This window comes from Ailuropoda melanoleuca, chromosome 4, assembly GCF_002007445.2.
Source record: "Ailuropoda melanoleuca isolate Jingjing chromosome 4, ASM200744v2, whole genome shotgun sequence".
Taxonomy (NCBI): domain Eukaryota; kingdom Metazoa; phylum Chordata; class Mammalia; order Carnivora; family Ursidae; genus Ailuropoda; species Ailuropoda melanoleuca.
In genome coordinates, this window is record NC_048221.1 from 128,839,558 (window position 1) to 128,857,199 (window position 17,642).

Here is a 17,642-nt window from a genome sequence, read left to right on the forward strand (position 1 = left end):
ACTTCTAGTTCAAATAAGGCAGTTCTTGAAAGTTGCATAGGAAGTAAGTAAAGCTGACTGTAGACTTCAATTAAATATACGTAAGGTCCATTTCTTGTAGGCAGCAAATAGTTGAATCTTGCTTTCTTACCCACTCTGCGTTTTGATTTAAATGGTAATCTTGATATATGTTTTATGTTTGTCTCCTATGTTCTTTGTTTCATTTTTGCTTTTTTCCTACCTTCCTATGAATCATTTGGGTATTTTTAATGATTTCATCTTAAATATAGTTTGCCCCCTGTTTTTGTTAGGTTTGTTTCTAGAATCAGCACTTCTCTCGAGGGCCTTATACTGAGGAGATCTCAGTAATATTTATAGAATAAATGAGTTATATCAAAATGAAAGTAAAACACTGGACAACAGCTAACATCACTATGACCTGTTGACTCAGCCTGTCTTTCTTTATTCTCCAGTGCATTAGAGTAGGAATGTTCAGCTCTAACACCAAGACCAGATTTCTATACAAGCAGGTGCAGAAAGGCAAAGATTGAAATATTTAGCATTTGGGAGTTACTGCTCCAAATGTTAGAGTCCTTTTTTTTTTTTTTAAGATTTTATTTATTTATTTCAGAGAGAGAGAGAGCGTGAGCAGGGAGAGGGGCAGAGGGAGAGGGAGAAGCAGACTCCCCACTGAGCAGGGATCCCAACTCGGGGCTTGATCCCAGAATTGTGACCTGAGCCGAAAGCAGACGCCCAACCAACTGACCCACCCAGGTGCCCCCAAATGTTAGAGTCTTACACAAACACATTTGGAAGCACCAGTCTCTGAAACTGTGAGGGTACCAAGTTTGAGAATATGTCTAAGAACCTTAGAATTGGCAGCTGTGGTACTCCCATGGCATCATTTGTCTGCTGTCCATTCTGAGTAGGATCGAGCTGCCCTGTCTAAACATGATAGCCACCAGCTATGTGTGGTTCTTTGTGGCTAGTCTGAAAGGATGTGCTGTACGTATAACAGACACATTGGATTTCAGAAAATTAGTACCCATAAGAGATAAAATATTTCATTAGTATTTTTATATTGATTACATGTTGAAATGATAATATGTTAGACTATTGGGTTAAATAAAATAGACTGTTAAAAGTAATTTCATCCATTCTTATATACTTTTTAATGTAGTTACTAGAAAATTTTAGATTACGTATGTGCTTACATATTTCTGGGGGGCTGTGCTAATCTAGAGCTTTACAGTCAGCGCTGAACCGGGACACCTGCACGGTCCCCTGCAGTGAGCCCCACTGAGTGGCCAGCTTGGTCAGGGCCCAGGAACCTACAGTCTGCAGGTCAAAGCTCAGATACCCTCCCCCTGGGGTTAGACTGTCTTCATAAACTTTGAGACATTTGACTCCAACTTGCTACAGTGCTAATTCATGTTTCTAGAACCTCCTGATACAATTATCTTAGAGTAAAAAATGCATATGTTCTTTAAAAAAATATAAATTTTCAGAATATTGATCTATAGGAGCTTCACCCAGAGAGGACTTTGGAAAATCTGTTTGACTTACGGCCGTAGTGGTCATCTTTTTCTCAAACAGCATTTGGCTAGAGATTGACATTTTGAAGCCAGACGGAAACCCTCACTAGCTGAATGGGGGAGGGTGGGGCCTCAGAAAAACACTTTTTCCAGGGCTTTCAGCTGTTTCCAGTCATTGAAGGATGTAAAATACAAGAAAAACAGTATTTTATTTTTCAGCTAAATTATAAATGAATTTGTTTCAAAAATGCATTTAAGTTCTCAAGGCTAGAAGTTCATAAAAACAACTCAGTTCCCAGTTAATAAATAATAAGACTGGCAGATGCCCACTTCCAAAATTCACACTTGCAGAATGACTAGACCCATCATGTGTCAAAGCCTGTCTTACCACCTGTGGAAGCCAGCTGCTGTAAAATACTCATCATTTCTGGATTCTGTTTGTATGTTGTGCTCAGAAAGAGGTCAAAAGAAGGTGCTAACTTATTCCTGTCCTAAGTTAAATCCATATGCAAGTGTAATCATTCCCAGATCGAAGACTGCGTATGGTAACTCTGTCAGGACTGTAAGTTTACTGAAACTTTTATAAGAGAAATATGGGGGTATAATGGTAGATGGCAGGCCATTTCAAGGTTATTATTAACAGAGTCACAGGAATAAACTTTTCCACCACAGGGAATAGTTTTGTTTTGTTTTTTAAGACGGCACTAAAGGTACTTGTGGAATTCGGGAAAGCAAGGCATTGTTTAGTTTAATGATGCAAAACTACCTTGCCATGAATTGATTATCCTTTGTACTGGCTCAGTTTGATCTCTCCACTAGAATATACAGTTCCAGTTCCTAAGCGAAACGAGGTACAGAGAGACAGGAAGTTTATTGCAACTTTTTGTTTCTGTAATGAAAAAAGAGGAAACATGCTGTAATTTAATATTGGTTAAAGTTGAATCAACATACGTCCCGGTAGGCTTGAGAAAATAAGGAAACTTGAAAGGGCACGTAGTTTTAGGAAGGTGGTGGGCATTGCCCCTTGCCTTCCAAACAGTCCTGATACATGGTTCATCTAGTTGAGGATACACTGTCCCATTTCAGCCCCCAACATAGGCATTCAAAAACTTCCTATCTATCCAGGACTGTCCAGTGTGAAGACACTGTGAGCCACATATTTTGTTGCAAAAGTATTTTAAGGTATCTCAATTATTCCACAAATTTTAAAACAGTTCTGAAAAATGTGTCTTTGTGCCATCTAGTCAGGAAGCCACAAGAAAGTTTGTCTAAAAATAGTCTCTCTACTACATCATGTGGATGGCTTTGGGATTCTTTCTGAGCCCCTAGAAAACGGTCAGGCCATAATCAGCAGGCTTTGGTACCACATACCGATTTTCTACCACTGTATTTCCATTGTCCAAGCGAAGAGAACTTTTTATCTTCTTAAGGGAAATGGGCCTTTTTAACTCGGAAGGATCTCCTGGGCTGACTGCCTGCCTTCTTCCCTCCCTCCCTCCCTCCCTCCCTCCCTCCCAGGCCTGGAGACTCTATATCCAGTATCAGACTGTTGCATTTATTAGCAATGCTTCAGTACTACATAAAGTCATTTCCCTTTCTTGGAGCAAATTTCCCAGACTCATAGTTGTTTCCAAAAGAGTATATCATGACCTGTGGCATCATAGACGTATTCTGTCTTCACCCCATGGAATCCTACCTGTCCTTTAAAACTTGGCTCCATTGTCATCTCCAGGAGGCCTTCCCTAGCCCCTGGTTTTGGGTAGATGTCCCTCCCTCAGCTTTCCTGGCTCCCTGTAGAGTTCTAATATTGCAATTTTTGCACAGTATTTAAGTGGTCAGTTTGCCCCTCTTGTCTACCTACAGGTCAAGAACCATGTTTTTCTCGTCTTGGTACCTCTGAAGACTCAGAACAATGTATGATCCCTGCAGAGTTAATAAAATATAAATGTGTAGTAGATGATGGATGGGGAAGCCATCAGGGTATCGATTCTAAGTCCTTTTTGTGCCATGGGTCTCTTTGGCCCTCTCATGTATGGATCCCTACTCAGAATAATGCTTTTAAGTGCGTAAAATAAATACGTGAAATTACTACCAAAAAGCGCAATTATATTGTAGTTATCACAATAACTTAAAAACAAATTTGTGGTATATAGTATATGCACTTTTTGTTAACACATTAAATAATCAGATATCATAGCAGTCAGAATTAATATTTGTAGCAGTGAGCATAATTAACTTTTTAGTTGTCTTCATTAAGTTTCCTGTGATTTGAAAATTTCCATAATTTTATAGGTAACAAAATATAGGTGTTACTCATATGAGTATTGTTTCTTGCCTATATTCATAATTGAAGCAAATACTAAATTATTGTTAGAGGTTCACAAAAATATAGACATCATCTTTTTCCCAAGGAAGTTGACGTTACCACTCCCCCACTGTCACCGCATCCGCGTGAACCCACGGCCCAGTGAGAAAGCCCTACTCTAGAGACACCAGGAAAGTTCAGGCAGCATGGTGGTGTGTCTTGGCCACTGGCCTGAGAACAAGAAGCCATGAAATACTACACTAAAAAGACGAGGATTATTTTGAGGTGTTGGGGAGCTAGTGAATGGTTTAAGCGAAGGGGTAATGATCAGGGTGTATACAAATGTCTGACCACTATCTGACAGTTACCCCTCCGAGCCTGTGCCGTCCGTGAAGAGCCAGCCAGTTGAGAGTGACCAGTTCACATCAGTCAGCTTTAAGAATGTGGCTGGATTAACAAATGAGAAGGATTACTGGGGGGGATGGAATGTATGGAAAATATTGGAGCAGAGGAAAATTCGAGGTAGGAAGATCATTCAGAAGGCTTTTACAAGGACTGAGGCAGTGGAATGGGGGCAGAGAGGAGGTAGGATAGGGAAGATATAGGAAGTAGAATCAGAAGCACTTGTACTAATAGGACATGAGAGAATGGAGAAGGAAGAGTCTCAGACTATTTCTCTGTATTTAGGTTGGTAACAAGATAAGGAATATGGGAGAAGTGCCAGCAAGTCGTGGGAGGTGGTTGAGAAAGTGGTTCTTGTGAGTACTTTGTTTGAGACACCTGTGGGACCCCCAAGCGGACACATGTCTGGTGGGCAGCTGGACATACGGGTGCGAAGCTTAGAATGGTGGTCAGGGTGGGATTTCGATGTGGATTTAATGAGGATAGACTTGAAGCCATGAGCCTGGATAACAGTAACAAAGGAAGTAGTATATGGAGAGAAGACGTCTAACGACTGAGCCTTGGAGCACGGCTTCAAAGGCTGGGGGGAGTAGAGGAGCTAACGAACAAGACAGGATGAAAGGGGAGGGATGGGATGAGAACCAGGATAGAATGAACCCCAGTGAGAGAATCTGTTCGCCACCCCAGTCCCAGTTCTTTGGGAACCCCAGGGGTATGTTCTGCTCTGTGAGGCACCTGGTGTGTCTGAGGCCAATAGGTCAGCATTCCCTTGTTCTGTCATTGTTCTAAACGATAAGGGAACATATGTCTCATTCGCAGAAAAGTGAATTCGTGTTTGGTTAAGAAACTTGAAGTTTTCATTTAAAACTCACTTAGGAGGGAAATTCTAAACTGCCGTGACCATCTCTGGCCTCGGCGTATGGAAACAGCTGGTGTGCGCTACTGCCAGGCCGAATCTGAACAGCACTGTCAGTCCGCGGGGGGGCTCAGATCGTTCAGCGAGAGCACACGAGGTGCAGCTTTGTGACAAAGGCGGGCAGCCGGGGAGGGGCCGCCTGCAAAGTGGTGCTGCCCTGGAGGGCCAGGCCAGGCTGGCCGGTGGTTGGGGAAAGGGGCAAAGTGTCCTCAGGAACAGGGACCCCTCTGCTATGGCTCTTTCTTGGCCCACCCGAGCCCAGAGGTGCATGTTGCCTTTGGGAACAAGCCTTGTGCAGTTGTTTGCAGATTCGGGCATGCAAATCCTTCGGACATGCACACGTCTTGCTTAGCGGAGCATAGGAAGTGCTGCCTGGACCAGCTAACCAGGACTGCCTTCCGCCACGCCTCGGTCTGAAACTGATTGTGTTAGTTCTGCCTGTTTCATTTGAAACCTATTCAGAATGTCATAATCATCCTGGAAATACGTAGGTTTGTTTTTATCTCAATCATTTTGACCTTGAGAGCTTCATCTTAGGCACTTGTGGTAGCATACCCTGAGTTCCAAAGTGGGCGTGATTGAAAAGAGTTGGGGTGTGCTGGGGAGCAGTCTTCTGAGTCACAGCCTGAGGTTCAAACCCCGGCTCTACCACTCGCTTACCTATGGAACCTTGATTAAGTTACATGACCTCACTGTGCCTCCTTTTCTCATCAATAAAACAGTTTAATAATAGTATCTAGTATCATACATTTTTTCCAAAAATATAATGCTATAATTGATATAAAGACCTTTCAAGAGTATCTGGCATGTACTAAGCATTCAATAGAAGTTTATTATTATTATTATTATTATTATAAAGTTAGTTATCCTAGATATGCCTCTGAGTTCTTTAAAAAGACTGTTTGCTTAACTTCTCCCCCCACACACTCCTTCCCAGATATTTTCATTCTGCAGTGAAAGATTTTGGTGATATTAAATATATAGCCAAGGGACCCTGGAATGCCCCAACCCCATTCTAGATCACAGCCGCTGCTCCCCTTGAGATGCCTAAGGGGATGTTGTACAGGAACAAACAGTGGTGAAAGGAAAGCACAGGACTACTTCATCTTTACCAAGACTTGGGCCAATTGGACTTGGCCGTTTCTCTAAGTTAGTTCAGCAAGACCCTTCAGCACGTCTGCCAGTTTCCTGAGGCCTATGACCGGGGAGAAACCGAAACACGAGGATAAATTTGTTCCCGATGCCTCATACTCTGTAGCCTCACCAGAAGAAAATTGACGCCTCGGGTCAGCTTCTTACTCTAGTCCCGGGTGAGAAAGAGGCAAAGCTAGTCACTAGCTGGTCCAGTGCCTTCCATTTGGGAGCCGGAGTGTTTGGCTCTTGACACGTGAGTCACACAGAAAGGTGAGAGTCTCACTTTGCAGGCCTGTTGAGGCGCAGTTGTTCCAGCCACTGAAGAGGGGTCCAGTCAGTACCCCACCAGCTTCCTCCTCCTCCTGTGGTGCCTCGTTTCCCACTGCCCTCCAAGGTGCCTGCAGAGGGGAGAGGGCTCAGTGGTCATAGAGGATTGTGTTGTCACCTCCATCCTCGGCCACGTTCCTTCATCTTTGGGGATTTTAATTCTCACGTTCTCAAGAATGCTAACTGAGCCATTTCTGGAGAAAAGGAAGAAAGGAAACAAGGTAAATTAGAATATGAATACCCTAAATTATGCCCTTTCTTTAGTAGTTCTTCAAGTTCCTAAAAACGGTTGCTCCTAAAGACTGCAGTGAAGCTGTGTGACTGCTGTCCCTCTGTTCCCAAGAGGAACACGATTTTTAAACAATGGTAAAGTAGAGAGAGGCTTATGTTACAGAATAGGCCTCCTCTGAGGGTTCAGGGTCTGACTGCCCCGGAGGGAAAGCAGCAGCCTGCCCTGAGTTCTCCGCAGGAGTGGACCTCATGGAGGAGGGTTAGTGCCCTGAGCCTGGGAAGGCTGGGGGGAGAGGGGCTGCGAACAGGGAAGTAAAGGCAGGACAGGGCGATCTAGGTGGGAGGTACCCAGATGTGTGGTACTAATTTGACCCCTGGGAGGGCAGCTGGCTGCTTCATATCTGATCTTTGTCTTCTGTGATCACAAAACAAAGACAAAGAACAAACCCAAACCTGTCAGGTGGCAGTTATTTCCGAGAAGGAGAGGAAAGGGGGAGAAAGCCCCCGCCCCCAAGCTTCTACACCATTGCCCTGTGCTCACTGTCGCAGTGCAGCGGCTTCCCCTGCCGCGCAGTGTGGCCACTCAGCACTCTTCCTAAAGAAGTCAGCTTGCACACGTACTGGGAAGCTTGTTCGCTCAGCGCCCAGCTCTGCTAACAGGGGAATCCCTGTGCAGCCCAGGAGAGCAGGACCTTATCTCTGCTGCTGCAAGAGCCCAGGGGCTCCCCCTGTGAACCCTACCAGGAGGGGAAGTTGCGGTCTCCGAATGCCGGTGCCGTCCTTCATTTTGGAAGATACACGACCACGCTTACCCAGGTGGCACTGCACTGTAGGCTCCAGGTCTCATTAATAAGCGGAAGTGGTGAGAGTCACCTCCAGGAGCCGAGCAGGAGTGGTGACTTGAAGACGGGCTGTGCTCCCCTGTGTGTTTGGTTGATGACTGATCTTGGGTCTTCCAGCCAATGTCTTTCCCCATGATCTTTTCAGGGGAATACAGCATGTGTGTGTGTGTGTGTGTGTGTTTGTAGAGAGTGTGTGTTCGGTATATGATAATTATATAATAAAATGCTTTACTTTAGGCTTAAAGAGAGTATATAGGGGCGCCTGGGTGGCTCAGTCGGTTAAAGCAACTGACTCTTGATTTCAGCTTAAGTCATGATCTTGAGATCATGGGATTGCGCCCCGTGTCGGGTTCCACACCTGGCAGGGAGGCTGTTTGAGATTCTCTCTCTCCCCCTTTGCCCCTCCTCCCCCCCAAAAATAAATCTTTTTTTAAAAAATGGAAAGAGAGTGTATAATACTTATATATTTTCTGAGCCTGACATATCAAAAGCAGCTTATCAGAAGAAAATATATTCTCTTAAAAATTAATTTAAGGTCATGTGGTTGCTTTTTCCTCTGACCTGAGCATAACTCCCCCTGTAGGGAAGAACCTAGACAGATGTTGCCCCCACAAGAGATCCCTTTGTCTTCATTGTCATCACCAGTAGAATAGCCACTGCCCTTTAGAGTGCTTACTATATGTCAAGTACTTGATACACTTGTTTTCTAATCCTTACCACCCCACACTTTACAGAGAAGGAGACAGGCACAGAGAGGCTAAGAAATTGGCCCAAGGTAACAGCAGTAATAGATGGAAGAACCAAGATTCCAGTTGAGGCAGGTATGGCTCAGGACCCAAGCTCTCAACAGTGCACCCACTGCACTGCTCTCCCCCTGTAACTGCATAACGGGCTTGAGCAGTTTCACACATTATTTGACCGTAATGAAACATGAAGGCTTTCTGAGAAGCCCTTTCACTCTGAGTATCTTGGCCCTGAAACACCATTTACCCCTCTTCTCAGGTCTATACTCTATCATGAACCAGATTGCCCGAAGACCACTGGAAGAGAGAGATCAATTTGTTTAACTGCCAAGAACTAGTTTATACCAAACTTGGTGACATGGTGAGTTATGTTCTAAGGAGCTTCTCAAATTCTGCTCATCTGTAGGGTTAACAAAATGAGTAAGTGAATAAATGAATTAATACAGAAATTAAATAAATTAAATAAATAACATTCTGAGACTATGAAAAACTGCCTTTTTTTTTACTTTTTAATGATTTTTTTAACTATGATTTTTTTTTCATTTTATTTTTAAAAAAATTTTTTAAATGATTTTTTATTATATTATGTTAGTCACCATATAGTACATCCCCGGATTCCGATGTAAAGTTCGATGATTCATTAGTAGCGTATAGCACCCAGTGCACCATGCAATACGTGCCCTCCTTACTACCCATCACCAGTCTATCCCATTCCCCCACCCCCTCCCCTCTGAAGTCTTCAGTTTGCTTCTCATAGTCCATAGTCTCTTGTGTTTCATTCCCCCTTCTGATTACCCCCCCTTTCTTTATCCCTTTCTTCCTCTACCGATCATCCTAGTTCTTATGTTCCATAGATGAGAGAAATCATATGATAATTGTCTTTCTCTGCTTGACTTATTTCACTTAGCATTATCTCCTCCAGTGCCGTCCATGTTGCAGCAAATGTTGAGAATTCGTTCTTTCTGATAGCTGAGTAATATTCCATTGTATATATGGACCACAGCTTCTTAATCCAGTCATCTGTTGAAGGGCATCTCGGCTCCTTCCATGATTTGGCTATTGTGGACAATGCAGCTATGAACATTGGGGTGCATATGGCCCTTCTCTTTACTACGTCTGTATCTTTGGGGTAAACACCCAGTAGTGCAATGGCTGGGTCATAGGGTAGTTCAATTTTTAACTTTTTAAGGGACCTCCACACTGTTTTCCAGAGTGGCTGTACCAACTTGCATTCCCACCAACAATGTAGGAGGGATCCCCTTTCTCCACATCCTCTCCAACAATTGTTGTTTCTTGCCTTGTCTATTTTTGCCATTCTAACTGGCCTAAGGTGGTATCTCAGTGTGGTTTTGATTTGAATTTCCCTGATGGCTAATGATTTTGAACATTTTTTCATGTATCTGTTAGCCATTTGTATGTCTTCATTGGAAAAGTGTCTGTTCATATTTTTTGCCCATTTTTTGATTTGTTTATTTGTTTCTCGTGTATTGAGGAAAAACTGCCTTTTATTAGACCTCTGACTCCTGCAATGCCTATAGTCCTACTGGATTATTGAATAAAGAGAAGTAATAGAGATTTTTTTCCTCCAGTTTTATTGAGATATAATTGACACAAAACGTTGTGTTAGTTTAAGGTATACAACATAATGAATTTGGCATATGCATATATTGCAAAAGGATTACCACAATAAGTTTAGTTAACGTAATCACTTCATGTGGTTATAAATTTAAATGTCTTGCAATGAAAACTTTTGACTACAGTCACCATGCTGTTCATGAGATCCCCACGGCTTGTTCATCTTATAACTGGAAATTTGTACCTTTTGACCACCTTTACCCAATTCCTCTACTCCCCATCCCCCATCTCTGGAAACTACCAATGTGTTCTCTGTTTTTAGGAGTTCTTTTTTCTTTCTTTCTTTCTTTCTTTCTTTCTTTCTTTCTTTCTTTCTTTCTTTTCTTTCTTTTCTTTCTTTTCTTTTCTTTCTTTTCTTTCATAGATTCCACCTATAAGTGAAATCATAGAGTATTTGTCTTTCCCTGATTTACTCACTTAGCATAATGCCTTCAGGGTCCATCCATATTGTCACAAACAGCAGGATTTCCTTCCTTTTTATGGCCGAATAGTATTCCTCTGTGTGTGTGTGTGTGTGTGTGTGTGTGTGTGTGTGTGTGTGTGTGTGTGTTGTACACCACCAGATAGAGATTTTTGTGGTTTTTTTCATGTTCAGTATTTTAAGATGTCTTTGAAAGTGGTTTTTGTTAGTTATTAGCTAAGTCAAATGTATAAGCCTAGGTCATAAGATGGCTTCTAGCATTTCTTTTGTTCTTAAAATAAACCCTCTATTAGTAATGCAAAGAAGCCAACAACTCAAAAGGTATACTAAAACAAAGCTTTGTTGACTCCTTCAGGGCAAAAATTGGGTTTTCCTGCGATGGGCTCCTGTAACAGTACCTCCCTCTCTGCCTGTTGTGTTGAAGGGCCAGTTTGTATGCCTGTGTTTTTCCCTAGTCTGGCAGCTTCTCCAGGGCAGAGCTGTTTTACTCACTTGTGAATTTCAGCCACTTAGCCAATACCAGATGGGAAATAGGGTTAGAGTCATTTTTGGTGGGACTGCATTGAATCTGTGAGTTTTAACAGCAAAAAGTGAGAGAAAAAACACCCACGTGAGAAAAGACGAATGTGGTTTCTGTATGGTGGCAAACTGCAACAATATGTAGGGACATTTCTGCAGGGACATATCTCCTTAGGGGTGCACTGAAAAGCTAAAGGAAAAAACATCTGTGAGCACAGAGACTATAGTAACCGTAATTCCACCTTACCACAGAAAACACATGAGGAAAAACAAAAAGCAGTCCTGAGAAGTCAAAATGTACAAAAACTGGGGAAATTAAATTTTGTGTTTAATAGAGAAACGGATTACTTAACATGACAGCAATTTGGAAACACAGAATGATTTCCATTCAATAATGTGTACTTTTTATCAACTCTCATGCGTATCAAAGAGAGTGCCAAGGAGAAAGAAACTACAGGAAATAATTTATCTTCTTACAAACCTTTGACTTTAAATGTGCCGCTGATAGCCTGAGATTCTCAGGTAACAATTCCAGTAATTTCCCAGCAGTTATCCTGCCCATGACATGCAGCGCCTCGGAACTACATAGACGGTGAGGGAGGCTGTAACAGGTGTTGGGTGTGCTCCTGCCCTTGCTGGCCACACTCAGTTTTCAAAGCCAGTTTAAGGCCCTCTCCCCCCAGTTTTTAGCTTTTGTGTTTTCATAACATGGGTCAGTTCGTTGTTAATTGTGAAGAGTAGTAAAAAGAACCCATTAGGAATGTTGTTCCTGGGTTTATAACCCAGCTTTACAACTCACTAATGGTTTGAACTTAAGCGACGTACCCCCACTAAGCCTCAGTTTTCTTTTGTATAAGATAGGCATAAAATGCCTTCCTTGGAGTGCTGTTATGAGGACTTCGTGAGTACAGAGCTTAGCACATTATTCTCAGTTTTTATCAGTTCCCTATTACGTGTCGTTATGGTAATTTGCTTTGACATATCGACACAATAGTAGTATACACTCTTAACCACCATGCTTTGGAGTCCAGTTCTTTCTTTCCTTCTACTTCACCTGTCTTCCCCCACCCCCCACTAGTACCTCCACACACCCCATACTTTTTCAGTTTCCTGTTTAGGGTTACACATGCAGAGTCTTCTGTTCAGATCTATTGCCTGTGACTTGTAATCTATAGGGACGGGAAGTATCTTGAGCCAGTGTATGTAACGGCATTAGAATAACCCTGTGTTTTATGTGTAAGCCAAGATTTTCATAGAGGGCCCTTCAGTGAACATAGTCTGAAGAGAATTACAAAAAAAAAAAAAAAAAAGACCTTACCCCACCATCACTTAGAGATTTAACAAAATCTAGCCCACCCTAAATGGTTACTGGTCATGGAGGATTGAGAAATAAAATTAGATGGACATATGGGAGATCTGGAATCCTCAGCATTACGCCATCTTTACACTGCGTTAAGGTTCCTAGTACATACCTTGGGTAGCACACACCCATAACTACTTGGACACAACTTGTCTCTTGATACCCGAAGGTAGGTAGGTGTAGGGTCCCTGGAGTCCATGTATATTGTTCCTGCTGAGCTGTCTGACACTTTCATGCGTGAGGGAAGGAATGGTGTTCCCCCAGTGCTGAGGCTCATCAAGCTGGACTTTTCGGTGGAGACATTTCAGGTGGCGATTGCCTCACTGGAAAGTAAAAGCTGAGTTCTCCATAGAACGAGTCTTTGAAATGTGAGGCACCAGCAGGCGCATTCAGTGATGATAGTCCCCATCAGAGAGACTCCTGGGGCAGTCTTTCTGCCTGGCCCTCCTTCTAGTTGACCCTTTTGTAGTAGGGCTTTTCCCTAGACTCCACCACCAGCTTGTGTGGGTGTGAGGGCTCCCAGAGTGCCTTTCTCGGTGTTCAGGAATCTTCCAGCAAGAGAATGCACTGGAGCAGAGGAACACCCCTGATGGACATGAGCCCAAGTCAGTATTTCCAGATTTCGCAGCCCTGTTTCATACTCGGAGGAAGTGCAGAACCACTGGGCAGGGTGACTGTTCCACACTATTCCCAAATATAATTTAAGAGATTCTTGTGGGTAAAGGTAGGGCGTCGTTTAGAGAGAACCTGAAGTTATTAGCCCTATTGGTAGGTAATTAATGCCTGCAGGCAGTGGGTCCTCCCAGCAATACCTCAAAGGGAAGCTATGGCAGGGAGTTGCTGGCCAAAACAGTCACCCACTGGCTGTGAGATTGCAGCATGCCTGAGCTGTAGAGAGACTGAGCCCCGAAGGAGAGAACCAGGCCACTGCCAGGCCCTCTGGTCTCCAGCAACAGGAAGAACTTCTCACTCTGCTAAGAGCCATGGCAAAATGAATTTCGGTTTTAGGGCCTTTGGAGTGCCCTGAAACGGTTGCAGTGAGCAAAAACCAGAGAATGGGAGGAATGAGTGAGCAGCCTGTGAGCCACAGATCCTTCGCAGCATTCAAAACTAAAATCCCAGGTGACACCCAGAAAAATCTCTATGAAGTAATTCAGAGGAAGTGTGTACCTCAAGGTTTAGCTGATAGTAATTGACTCTCTGGACTACTACATTCACAGATTTTTCTCTTTAAAGTATTGACTCTCCTTTTAAATATTGGTTAAGTCATAAGGTTATTGTAATAAAGGCCAGCATTTTTATAAGCGCAGTCTCTCTTGTCCATACTCAGCTAATGGATAATGGCTGTTCGAGTGGAATCAGTGGACAGTAACACATGTACCCATCCTGTCCTTCCACCACACCTTGACTCCTCCAGTCTCTCGTCACCATTGTAGCCAGAGTATGTGTCCTACTTTGCAGACCTTATCATGTCACTTCATTGTGTGAAGTCCTGGGGACTGCTGGTTTCTCCCACTATCTGAAAGTCGAACATTCCTGTGAAACCTTTTATTAGTTGAAATGGCATAAAGCAAAGAAGCAGTTACCTTTAATCTATATGGTGAAAATTTTTCGAGTGTTCCCAGGCCCCAAAAATAAGCTCTCATAGGCTTTTCTGATACCTTAGGACACATCTTGCTAGCGGGTGCACACAGTAAATCGAGGTAAAGCACAGATGCTTGCAGACACAGTTCAAAGCTCTGGTGGCTTGATGTGGAATGGAGTTCCAGGGGAAGTGCTTGGGGGAGCCACCCTCGTGGCTCCAGGTGCACGCACGCAGCCTGTCTACCTGCCCACTGCCAAACAAACACTGAACACTACTTTCACTTTTAGCCTTTGTTCATAAAAGTAAAAACTCTTTGGATTTCTTTCTGTTGGCGAAAACAGATACTAACAGGTATTTCATAAAAGCAAAGCGGCAGAACACAGACTTTGGAAAAGCAGCGGATACCTGTATGAGCGTGTGTGTGTGTGTGTGTGTGTGTGTGTGTGTGTGTGCGCGTATCATGGGCAGATCTAGATCCATATCCAGTAAGGGTCTTAGTAATGTCTCACAGAGGCTCTGTCCCTGTGCAGCTGCTTGCTGTCACCTGAAGTATATCACCTGCCCACTGAATCAGCACGCTCCCCTGCTGCACGGAGCCTGTTTATAGAAATGTTATACACATTCTCAGGGTTCTCACTTTTCATCTGCTGCATTGAGAAGCCTGAGTCTATCTGATTCATCTTCGTCTGCGTGGAAATGGTGAAGTGTATAATGAATGGTCACTAGTCACTCAGTGATTATATCTCAGTAACTCGTCCTTGTCCTCACCAGTCACCTCTCCAGTGCCCATCCCAGTCTCGATGTAAACAGCTTGGCTGGCACGTCCTTTTAGTGAATCATGGGTGATCTCTCACACAAGATTCTCCCTCCCTATATGGGGATGGGTTTCTTTCTATCAGATGCCTCTTAATTCACTCCCATACACTGTGCAGGTCACTGCCTTAAGAGAGCCATGCTCTGGAGGGAGCCTAGGGACTAGCCTGCAGGGCCAGGGACAGGAGCTGTTTTCAAAGCATTGCAGGTTGCTGGTGTCATATTTGTGTTGGAAGTGGAAAATGTTTTCTAATAAAATGTTTTTGTCTTGTCTTTTAGCTTACATTTTATTATGGAACTATAGATGCTTGGTGTCCAACGAAATACTATGAAGACATAAAGAAAGATTTTCCAGAAGGAGATATTCGACTCTGTGAGAAAAAAATACCTCATGCTTTTATCCTCCGTTTTCCCCAGGAAATGGCTGACATGGTAGCTGACTGGCTGAAGGATGATCTGTCCAAGATATAAGTACTGACCCGTGGAAACATCACTGACAGCTAGGACATAGCCACAGTGGGTGTGCCTTCTCTTAGTGGTTAGTAGTATACTTAGTAGGTAAGTGTTCATTGTTAATGTTTGATATTAGAAGAGGAAAACAAGAAGAACCTCCTGGCTTACTGTACGCTCCCCGCTAGCTCCCCGTACTACCGGCTGCAGTAAACACAGTTGATGAAATACACCATAGGTTCAACAGCACATGTCCCAAGACTCAGGGAACACAATGATCAGTGATCTAAACAGGACCCCTTATGTTTGCGTGAGATACCCCAGTGGCACCACGTGGCTGATTTTAGTAGGCAGAATCCTTGCAAACAGAAGGAAGTCTAAATTTAGTTGATATTAATCCAGTTACCAGGTAGAGTAGGATCTCTAAAGGAAATTATGAAACACTGCTAGAAAATGTGAAAGAGATCAGTGAATGTGAAGCGTAGAGTCGGATATGTAAGCATATGAGATCATGAGGACACACATTCCAGTAGCAGGAAGTGAGGAGTAGTGGATCTTGGAAATGGACCTGGGTCTCCCTTAAAGACAGAAGCTGAAGGTCAGCCCGGACTGACTTTGTACAGCTCTTGGCTGAGGTCAGGCTGGATACCGGCACAGCCCGCATCGCCGCCCCCTTCCACCCCGTTACTACCTCGCACCATGTCATGAACCAGAAGCAGAGCCAGCATCAGGGGAGACACTGCTTGTCTGCATCTCTGAGAAGATTCCCTGAGGAGTGAGACTTCCTGATCTGCCTGCATTAGACAGAGTGAAGTTCACCAGACATTCCTTTGGCGAAGGAACCCAGTAACAGGTGTTGAGGGATCCTCACCACACCTCCTGCCACAAGACAGCCAGCAAGCTCTGAGCTGGCCTAGCCTGCCAGCTTGTGAGCTCCCGCAGGCTCCTCTTCTGCAGGGCCAGGATGCGGAGGCGCTGGGTGTCCCAAAGCCAGCCCGTACCTGTCTCATGGAGTTGCCTCTTCTGTGATTTTTCCAATAAAACTACATTGAGGACCAGCTATGAGCCAAATACTATGCTAGGCATCGAGGATAGAGTTCCTGGCTATGTCATGATTCTTTTCTTCTGAAAGTCTTCCAGTAAGCAGTTTTTGAGAGGGCATCTTTTAGTCACTGAATAGAGAATTAGCATAAATGAGTTCTACATTTCTGCCTTGGTTTTGTTAGTTGGAAGGAAATTGTTTGACTACTGAACCAAAACAAGCCATAATGAATTATGTGAATTCACCTTCTCTGGATGCCTTGAGCTCCAGTAGAGAAGAAGCTTGTTCTCCAGCCTAGAATAGGCTCACAGTATTTCTGCCTTCCCTAAAATGACTCAATCCTGAGACCCTAGGAGCTAATAATTCCCGCTGACAGCAGTGATAGTTGACAATTGATCAGAAACATTCAGTGTTCTCCTAGAGAAGACCCCTCATGGTGTTATCATTCCATAAGAACAATAGAATGTTGTCCTTCCTTTCAAAGCCTAAAGCCCCCAATAAAAGATTCAGCTCTGATATGCTGCCAACCCAGTGGTGAGTGTTGAACGAGTCCCTGTCCCTTGGCATGGCTTGTGCATCTGAGCAAATGACTTCTCAGAGGGGAAGAGCCAAGCCCCAGGCAAGGAGTGCTCTTGCCCTGGAGAGAAGCCAGGGGACATGCATTGGCACCGGGCTGCACACAAAATCCTGATCGGCCGCTGTGTGGGGAGGCCTTCTGGAAATCTGATGTTAGAAGCTTAGGTTCCGTGGCTCTGAAGTGCCTCGCATAAAGTCCTGGGTGAATCACACCTACTCAAAGAATATCACCCCCCAGCTTTTCTTTCAGCATTATTTTATATTAACGCCGTATTTCCCAAGTCCACATGTATGACATTGTGTCTTATTTTGGTTTTTCAGAGCTTAAAAAAATGATACAAAGTAAAATGATAAAGTAAAAGATAGGGGCTCGTTTTTCTGTTTATCATCTGATCATCAAATGAGTTTTCAAATAAATATTTTACCAGCACTTACGACTGCCTGGCCTGATCTCTGTGTTGGGGAGGGGGGATAATCTGAGCCGTCCTCCTGGTTAGACTCAAGCCAAAGTCTCTCTGCTAAAGTGAAAAGCCATTTTCTCAGTATTTCTTTTAGAGAAGGAAGAATCCAATTTTAGATTGAAGTTCATTTTATTACATTAGAAATTAAAAGACTAACTGTTCCCATGCATATGTATGAGGTGATGATACCGTGTAAGAACTCTGGAGGCCTCATCATCTGTGTGATTTTTAGGCAACTTTCTCTAATTTTCCATGCCTCAGTGTCCTCACTTACAAGTAGGATTAATAATAAAGCATACCTCATATTGCTGGAAGAATTAAGTGAGATGATTAAAGCATTTAGTGCGATTCTTAGCCAAAAGTATC

General features: G+C 43.5%; 1 protein-coding gene across 12 annotated transcripts in view; it reads left to right on the forward strand.

The window, feature by feature from the left end:
* LDAH (lipid droplet associated hydrolase) overlaps nucleotides 1-17,249 on the forward strand; it is a 108,886-nt gene extending 91,637 nt beyond the window's left edge. For 3 of the 12 annotated variants that reach the window (XM_034659853.1, XM_034659858.1, XM_034659854.1), the window contains one exon: nucleotides 15,027-17,249. In XM_034659853.1, the coding sequence (XP_034515744.1) occupies nucleotides 15,027-15,218 (192 nt within the window). In that variant the 3' untranslated portion in view covers nucleotides 15,219-17,249. Of the gene's footprint in view, nucleotides 1-8,673; nucleotides 8,776-15,026 lie in introns of those variants that run through there. The other 9 variants (XR_004625076.1, XM_034659857.1, XR_004625071.1 and 6 more) reach the window with 7 other exon arrangements.
* Nucleotides 17,250-17,642: the final 393 nt, after the last annotated feature.